The sequence below is a fragment of the Nelumbo nucifera genome, chromosome 3 (assembly GCF_055504915.1).
Source record: "Nelumbo nucifera cultivar China Antique chromosome 3, China Antique-T2T, whole genome shotgun sequence".
Classification (NCBI taxonomy): Eukaryota; Viridiplantae; Streptophyta; class Magnoliopsida; order Proteales; family Nelumbonaceae; genus Nelumbo; species Nelumbo nucifera.
The window spans coordinates 9998789-10008315 of record NC_142651.1 but is presented as its reverse complement, the minus strand read 5'-3'; the positions used below and the strand labels follow the sequence as shown (position 1 = coordinate 10008315).

Below are 9527 nucleotides of genomic sequence, written 5' to 3'. Positions count from 1 at the left end.
AAACTTCTCCTTTATAATACTGAATCTATTAGCAAAATTTCACCTAAGGTGTCGATCGAAGACCGATTAAAGCGGCTTGGAAGGACGAGAAGACCTCCTCCGAAGTATCTCTTCTCGCGAAACCAGATTTCCTGTGGCGTTGTTTCCTACTCCAGTTTTTGAGCTTCGAATTCCGAAGCCCAAAGTCCTCCTTCCTGTTCAGCTCTTCCTTCTCCCTGAAGGCGTACGACAAGCTCTTACCTCTCTATAGTAAGCTTCCTACAAGCTCTGCAACTTTGTTTGGGGCATCTGTGCATACGCCATTAACGGAGCTTAAATTTTGACAGAAATTGTAGGATTTCGAACGCTGCTGTCGCAAAATGGAGTTATTCTCTATGATCTTTGAAGCCAATTCAAATCAGCCGTTCATGGCATCCTCGAACGCTGCTGTCGCAAAAGAGAGTGTTGGAACGGGAGGGCAACTCAGATCAGCCGTTCGATTTGTAGGCACGCTAGAGTTAAAAAATTTGTAGGTCACGTGGGATCACATGTGTATGAATTGTGACGGATTTTAATAGTTCCTATAGGGGTAGAGGTAGTTAATTGTCAGAAAATTTAAGAATACTCTAAGACAATATATAAATAATAAAAATATACTTAATTAATTAATTACAGTAAGAATAGTTTAAAAATTTTACCTTTTTTTTAATTATTATTTTACACGTGCGCTCAATAATTATCGGATGGGATTTGAAAAATCATTTTGTTTTACGGCTTCCTAGAACCATTGCCATCGACTACAAAAAAGGTTTCTTCACGAATATTGGAGTGTTGGACTGATACAGACTTTTCACTCGCCCGAATACAAAGTCTGTGTCAGATAGTCAAACGTCTTGATCCTTTATCACTTCCCTTTCTTATACGGATTAGGGAGCGAGAATCAGACATACAGATTAGCTTAAAGGGGGAAAGGAGGATAACGAGAACCAGAGGGAGTCAGAGAGAGAGAGAGAGAAGTTGGTCGGGGCTATGGCGACTCGAAGGATCTCGTCGCTACTCTCTCGACCGTTCGCTGCTTCTTCGTTACGTTCTCTAGGTAACGATGATCGTTTGAAGTGTTCTGGTTTCTTCTTTGGTATTGACTTGTTCTTTCCGATGAGTTCCGTTTTCTTTCATCCTTAAAAAGATGCTCTGAGGATTTCGAAGGGAGATACTTCCGAAGAATGAGCAGTTAGTCTGAGCGATTAATAGTTCATTTCGCTTCAGAAGATTCAAGATGCCACGTTATAAACTTTACCTCTTTCTTCTTCTTCTTCTTCTTCTTTTGGTATTTAAGTGTCTCGGTTAGTATCAGGTTTGAAGAATCTGATCTTGCATACTTTTTGAGGTTTTAATCGGAGAGTCACTTCTGAAGGATAATTTGTGATTGAAATTCTACTAGCATGGTTGTTGGATTATATAATTTTTTTTCCTTTTTGATATGTATTGATGGGGAATTTATAACTTAATTCTGTTTTTAAGTCTGTAGTTCTTTTATTTCAACTTGACTGATATGTTGACTAACATACTAGTAATTCCAGTAAGAAGGAAGAGGAGGAGATTTGACAAATTATTGTCTTCATCTTTATAACTTACAAATTTCATACAATTGTTTGGAACTGGAAATCAAAAGAAATATATGCTTTTTGTCTCTTTCTTCTTCATTTTAATTTATTTTATTTTTGTTCCATGCCCATTAATCAGCCAATCAATATGTAGCCTTATTTCCATTTCTATATTCTTTGATCCTTAGCAGCGGGCCCTGTACCTCATTTCTTTTCTGGTATTACTCAGATGTCAGGACGTTTCAATCTCCATGATCTTTCCCGGGCTTAAATGAAAGATTTTCTTTTGATATTGTAGTCTTGTAAAGAGAAATCATGAGAACTGATTGAGAAGATTCCTGATTGAACAGGGATAGCATTGGGTGTTTGTGCTGATCATAGATCAACCTGAAATCAAGAACATGGATATAGTTCAAAAAACTCATAATCCGGATTAGTCTCTTCTAAACATGCATTAAATGCTTGATTTATAAGCAAAAAAGAACAAGCAGAGATCATGACAAATGAAAATAGACTGTATGGCATAGAATGCTTAGAGAGAAGGTTGTTTTTCCCCATTGTTAGAATCATGATTCGAGATGTCTCATCCATCATTTGAACAAAATGTTTTTTTTTTCCTGATATACACTGGGAAAGTAAATCTCTCTTTCAGTTTTCAAATGCTATTTATTTGTGCATTTAAATTGTGAAACTCTCTTTCCATGCTCAGGCTTGTGCTTATGTCCCTTGGTCTATCAATTAATTCAGCTCTTGCATTCCATAATATATTTCTGAACTCTTTTTTATATACTTCCATTTGTTATTTGAGTATTTTAACATATTCAGTTACTGCACACTTGATACCTATGAAATATAATTTTCAGGCAGAAATTCAAGCTGGAGCAGAGGCATCTATCGGTTTAGCACTGCTACTGCGACTGAAGAAGTAATTACTCCACCTGTTCAAGTTGAACATACCCAGCTTTTAATCAATGGACAATTTGTGGATGCAGCATCAGGTGGGATTTCCCTCCTCTTAGTTCTCCAACGAAAGCATGCTTTTGCATTTGTTTCTTATAAGGACCTCAGAACTTCCTATTATTATTGCTTCAATGACCCTCCTGTGAAATAATTATCTATTAAAATTGATTTGAAGTTTCTCTGGACATAGGGAGAACTTTTCCTACCTTGGATCCTAGGACGGGAGAGGTAATTGCACATGTTGCTGAAGGTGAGGATGAAGATATTAACCGGGCTGTCTCTGCTGCTCGAAAGGCATTTGATGAGGGACCGTGGCCAAAGATGACTGCTTATGTAATCAATTTTTAACTCCGTTACTATAGTTTGAGCTTATGTGACTGTAGTTATTAACTTATTATATATGAAGGGATTCTTGAATCATACTAAAATTACTTACCTACTCATCCTTGTTTTGTTTGTTTAGGAAAGATCACGGATAATATATCGCTTTGCTGATTTGCTTGAAAAGCACAATGATGAAATTGCAGCAATTGAGACTTGGGATAATGGAAAGCCATATGAACAGTCTGCTAAAGTTGAGATACCAATGCTGACACGCCTCTTTCGATACTATGCTGGTAAGAGAAATAGAATGGGCTTATTGATATTTGGTCTTGCTACATGTATTTAAGGAATTCTTTTCTTTTTCATATTTGAGTGATTGTTCTAAGGCTTCTGTGTGCAAACTCTCCAGGTTGGGCAGATAAGATTCATGGTCTCACTGTCCCTGCTGATGGACCATACCATGTTCAAACCCTGCATGAACCAATCGGTGTTGCTGGGCAGATTATTCCATGGAACTTTCCTCTTCTCATGTATGCTTGGAAGGTTGGACCTGCATTAGCATGTGGCAATGCTGTTGTATTAAAGACTGCAGAGCAGACACCCTTATCTGCTCTCTATGTGTCAAAGCTATTCCATGAGGTAGGTGTATGGACTGTTCATATTTCTTGTGTATTTTTTTCTTTATTCCCTTTACATGTTGGAATATCCCAGAGAGTTCATATGTATAAAATGAGAAACCATATCTATCATTTTGGATTAATTGATTGTGTCAATGCGTGACTGATCCCAGATACTATATATGGATTATTTCCTAAGAAGTCCCACTGTTCTGGCATACCTGTACTGTTATATCTTCATGTTAACAGTTCAAGATTTTAATACATAGAAGTATTACGCATGTGTATGCATAACCTATGCCAAATCACAGAATAAGCAAGAGGCATATGAACATTGTCCAACTATAGGAAAAGGAGTTTAATCACATTGTTCATGATTGTGGTATGTATGTTTATCCAACGTGTTTCAGAGCATATGTAACCTTAGCAATTCCAACAGGATTTTACTTTTCATGGATTTTATCTATGAATATTCAAATATCCCTTTTTCCTCATTATCTATCATGATTGTCTCAAGTTTTTCGCCATAATTTCTTGTACATACCTATGTTTAGTTCACTGCTGTGATAAGTTTTTCTTGTGTTTCATTGGGAGTCTCTGTTCTTTCTGCATGCTCTATTTTGTGTTCTGATGTGGTTTCTTGGTGTCAGGCTGGTCTTCCTCCGGGTGTTTTAAATGTAATATCAGGATTTGGTCCAACTGCTGGTGCAGCTCTTGCCAGTCATATGGATGTGGAAAAGGTATTTTAAGCGTAACTTTTATTCTTGAGATTTTCTGAACTTGCTGCAGAATAAGATTTGTGTACTTATAGTCATCCATCCTTCCAAAATTTCACTTATAACCTGATTTTAATATGATTATTAAGTGGAGCTGTATCATATGTATCTGTATGGTCCTGTCTGCTCAACCATTCTGTGATATTTATGGAATTTGTTGATGAAAAACATATTTGGTTGGAAAAGATCCTAAGGGCCTGTTCGTTTTTTGGATTTTGAGAGGGGGGAAAGTTGGTCAATGGCATTTTGGTTCCTATTGACCAAGATACCCATGTTATTTTTTCAGATTTATGTGGCACCCATGAAAATTTTATTTTCTCTGGGTATCATTTACTCGGGTAAGTGATACTCATCTCCCAGGTGGGTAAGTAACTTTCCCACCTGGGGGGAAAGTTGCCAACACTTGGATGGGACAAAATTGCCCCTTTTAATAATGATTTTTTATAGCTAAAACAGTCATTGTCCTATTTATCTGGGAAATAAAAGAACATGGGTTAATGCACTTACCCAGGTAAGTGCATTTGCCCGAGTAACTTCCTTCAAAGTAAACGGGGCCTAAAAGATACCTATTCTGATATTTCAAGGTTAACTTAATCCTATTCCCTTGAACAAATTATTAATCTCCAGAAATTAATTTGTGCTTGTATATATAAGCAACTTGATGGATGTAGTTCAAATAAGGCTCAGATGATGATGATACATATGCAACTTGCTGCATTAGGTGATGAGATGTATCATGGCTATTTATGTCCAGAAGCTTGGTGCTTATGAAACTTTCTTACAGGCTATAGTTGTGAACATCTAACTCATTAAGAATTTTAATTCCCATATAGCTTCTATGCAACAAAGTTACATATTTCTGTGAAGTTAGAAATCTATAAAAGGAAACAATAAGTGTATTCACAGTTCACACATTTTAGAATGGTTTTCCAGGTAACTGAATGAACTTAATGAACCTTGAAGAATATATATGCGTAGATTCTGTATTCAGTTTTCTTTAATGATATAAAGCTTCCAGGGAGGTTTCATGGCATTTATCTGATGTTTTAAACCTTGAACTCCACATGAATAGGTAGCCAACCCCAAATAATTGGGAATGAGGCCAAGTTAACTTGAGGTAGCTAAATCAGATAATAAGGAGAAAAAAAATATTCAAAATCATGAATTCAAGGTGGCCTTCATCTTTTTTAGACTCTATTGGGAATCATGGAATAGGAATTGTTTCTTTTAAGAGAATTGAGGAATTGCAGGCAACGGTTGATCGTCCCTCTTTATAGGAAATGGAAGAGATGTCATCAAGGGATGATGTTTGGTTTAACTTGAATAAATTCTGTCTCAAAGAACATTTATGTTTGATATGGAAGTTGGGCTTGTGAAGAGATAATTCTTTCTTCAAGAGGTTCTGACATAACGCAGATATAACAGTGAATGCTTTAAGCAACTAAGAGATGGGTAACAGAATATTGATTCATAACTTTTGTGATTAAACAGCAGAAATATTTGGACGATCAAAATTCTGATGAGCTGCAATGACAGATAAAAGATATAAGAGAATTTTCCATGTAAAAAAGATTAGAAGGTGGTGAATTGGTGATCTCTATATTCAATTACAATAGCTTGTGCTAATTTAGTGGAGAACAATGGTCGTACCAGTGAATTAAATACCATGTTAGAGAGGTGAGCGGACTGCTTTAAGGTGTGAAAGTTACAAGTAGAATAACACTTAGATTTTACTTGCAACAACACCATGTATATCAAGAAAGCCATTGAGAAATATTTGAACAAGAAATTGTAGTCTGCTTCCATGTCAAATGTAAGCAGATAAAGTTGCTTGTTATTGTTTTATTAGTGTTAAAATGGTTAAATGAATTGACAACTGATGGATGTCTAGAAACAATGGGAACACTGGTACCTACATTTTGATGCTTTACCAGTGAAGTGAGTTTGACATGATACAATAATAGGTGCTGCTGCTAATGCTTCTTGATGCAATGGTGCAAATTCTCTCTCTCTCTCTCTCTCTGTTATCTCATATTATTTTTGGGTACTAATTTGGATTGTTTCTGATTTATCTGTATTTTGCATTGATGATACCTCTGAAGACTATTAGTATCTGTATTTCTTTTATTTAATTGCAAGTACATTTTAGTTGGATGTTGTTCTATCTCTGGCTTGTTCTGTCTGTTTCTACAAACTTTTATTGTTGACCATTTTAATTATTAGCTTCAGCTATTGCAGATTATAAATTAGTAAAAGATAGAAATGAAAGATAACTTGACTAGTATACCATTAGATAGAACAGATAGGAATACTGAAGGGCCATTACCCTAATCGTCCTGGCTACCTAGGGGTCTTGGGAGGGGTAGACTGGATATGGATCTAATCTCTGGCAACTGCTTCTTCTTCTTCTTCTTCTTCTTTTTTTTTTTGGGGGGGGGGGGGGGGGGGGGGGGGAGGGGGTACAATCTTGGGTTTTCCTTCCTTCAGTATTTGTAACTACTGACTAATGATCGTTTTTCTATCCCAGAAAAAAGAAGAAAGAGAATGGAAACACCCCTCTTTTTACTTTTTTTTTTCATGGTTATGACTCTGGCTATCAAATCCCTTTACAGGTTGCTTTCACGGGATCAACTGATACTGGGAAGATTGTTCTTGAATTAGCTGCAAGAAGCAACCTTAAGAAAGTGACACTAGAGCTTGGAGGAAAGTCCCCCTTCATTGTCTGTGAGGATGCTGATATTGATAAGGCTGTTGAGCTTGCACACTTTGCTCTGTTTTTTAATCAGGTTTGTTCAATTGCTTCTTTTTTGTAAAAACAAGTTTCACCTCTTCAACAATTAAACTACTGATATGAAACATTTCTCTCTGCAGGGACAATGTTGCTGTGCTGGGTCTCGCACATTTGTTCATGAAAATGTATATGATGAGTTCATAGAAAAAGCAAAGGCACGTGCTATGAAGCGTGTTGTTGGTGACCCCTTCAAGAAGGGTGTAGAACAAGGTCCCCAGGTAATTTCCGCATTCCATCTCTCTTGAGCTTTAATTATCTACGGGAGAGTATCTTTGGGATTCTCTACAAGAAAACTTCTGTACTGACATTCTCTCCCATTTTGAGTCAGCACCTTTATTTGAATAATTGTTTAGTTAAAAGTGTAAACAAAATGAAGCAACTATTTTGTTCTTCTTGCTTAAACCTAAGCAGTACCCTTTTTCCTCTCTGTTGAATAATATGACCTATGAACATTAACCTGCCTCAATTCCATCATTCTGCAAAAGTAATTAAACCCATAGAGGTTATAAACAAGAAGGTTTTCCACTACCAGAAGTCAGAACTATGTTGCAATTTGAACATTTCAAGCAAAACCTTAAAATTTTTTTAAGACATTTTTCGGCCATCCTTTAGTTCAGGACCCTAAAAGGATAAAACAATTAAAAAAAGAAACTCAACGTGGGTTGAACCATTTACAAAAGGATCATTAAGGAAAACATCATTTATCACCTTCTCCAACCAAAGTCAATATAAAAGAGCTCTCTGGCTTGCCCGACCATGGCCTGGATTTGTGCTTCCACATTTATACAGCATGCATCTGATTGCTTTCGGATAGTGAGTACTACAACGTATATCAAGTCCTTACAGCGATTCAGTTCAGTGATACCATTTCATCAATCTTATGAATATCTCAGATTGATGCGGAACAATTGGAGAAGGTCCTAAAGTACATAAGAGCTGGAATTGAATGTGGTGCTACTCTCGAAACTGGAGGTGAAAGGTTTGGTACCAAAGGCTACTTTATTCAACCCACTGTCTTCTCAAATGTTGAGGTATCATCCAAACCATCACACTAACTGCTTCAACCTTCAACCGGCACAAATGAATTATTAGGACTAGTTTGATTTTTATTGTGATGTCAATTAGGATGGCATGCCAATTGCAACTGATGAGATCTTTGGTCCAGTGCAGTCCATCTTGAAATTCAAGTGAGCTTACAAACAGTCCATACATCTGGATTTTTGGCTGTCAAACGATTGTATGTTTTATTTAATGTTTTGATTGATAACAGGGACCTTGATGATGTGATACGAAGGGCAAACAAGAGTCGTTATGGGTTGGCTGCAGGAGTCTTTACCAAGAACATCGAGACTGCCAACACCTTGATGCGTGCACTAAGAGTAGGGACAGTATGGATTAATTGCTTTGATGTCTTTGATGCTGCAATTCCTTTTGGTGGATACAAGATGAGTGGGCAGGGCAGAGAAAAAGGAATCTATAGCCTAAGCAATTACTTGCAAGTAAAGGCTGTTGTTTCTCCTTTGAAGAATCCAGCCTGGTTATAATCTGCATCCTGATGTTATTCCATTACCAAAAACAAGTCCTGATGTTATTTTGCCCCTCTGCTTATAAGAATAAGATGCATGCTTGTTTTTGTCAACAGCTACTTGCTTCTACAGCTGGTCATATTTTAACAATCTATTGATGCAGTGGAGTGGGATTTAATGTCTTGTCTCTAATTAAACAAAGTTTATTTTTCTCCTTTTCATCATTCCGAGTTTGCTTTCAAGACTGCTGGAAGGGAAATTGTCAAAAACTCACCGTGAGTTTTCAACATTTCTCTTGAACTCACAACTTTTCAAAGCATCCAAGGAGCCACCTGTTAGAGATATTGTACTATCCAAGACTCACCTTCTGTCAGGTCATCGTTAGTGACCATTAACAGAAGTTGTCCAGATGTACCATTAAATATTTATAAGGACCAAATTACCCTTAATATTGTGGAGGTGGAGCTTTACTGTTCATCTTCCCTATGAACACCAACCAGAGAGGAGCAACTGTGGCGGCTGAACCAGTCCGGCAGCCTCCCTCCTCTATTTTCCTTGTCTTTCTTTCTCTCTTTCTCCCTACAAACGAAAAGGATTAAAACATACCCCAACACACAGACACTAAACCACTCTGAAAGTAAGTTATTTCCATTCTAACGAGCTTTAGCTCCACTTATGGGCAGCTCAAAATCTGACAATTTTTGAAGAAAATGCACCGCCGACTGGTAGGTTATTATTAAATCATACCGGAACTAGATTGCTATTACTGCTATGGAGGAGGCGATGCGGATGAAGATAAGTGCCAGGGCTGCCCACATCTACTGTTACCAAACCCATCCGAAGTTCTTGCTCACAAAATGAATGATCCCCCCGTTGAGCCGAAGATGCTCAATGTAATTAATTAACGGTAACATTCATATGATGATCCAGGCATCCAGCTTTGCTTTTGG

General features: G+C 37.2%; 1 protein-coding gene across 2 annotated transcripts; it reads left to right on the top strand.

Moving 5' to 3' along the window:
* Positions 1 to 748: 748 nt before the first annotated feature.
* Positions 749 to 8690, top strand: LOC104593233 (aldehyde dehydrogenase family 2 member B7, mitochondrial-like). Of its 2 annotated transcripts, none has more exons than XM_010252999.2 (11): positions 749 to 1075; positions 2447 to 2581; positions 2734 to 2876; positions 3007 to 3160; positions 3277 to 3506; positions 4135 to 4224; positions 6873 to 7046; positions 7132 to 7269; positions 7945 to 8082; positions 8177 to 8238; positions 8322 to 8690. In XM_010252999.2, the coding sequence occupies exons 1-11, from the start codon at positions 1009 to 1011 to the stop codon at positions 8593 to 8595; spliced, it is 1605 nt and encodes a 534-aa protein (XP_010251301.1). In that variant the 5' UTR covers positions 749 to 1008; the 3' UTR covers positions 8596 to 8690. The 2 variants fall into 2 exon arrangements, with proteins under 2 accessions (XP_010251301.1, XP_088755794.1); XM_088899668.1 differs by having other exon boundaries at positions 873 to 1114.
* The last annotated feature ends 837 nt before the right edge of the window (positions 8691 to 9527 follow it).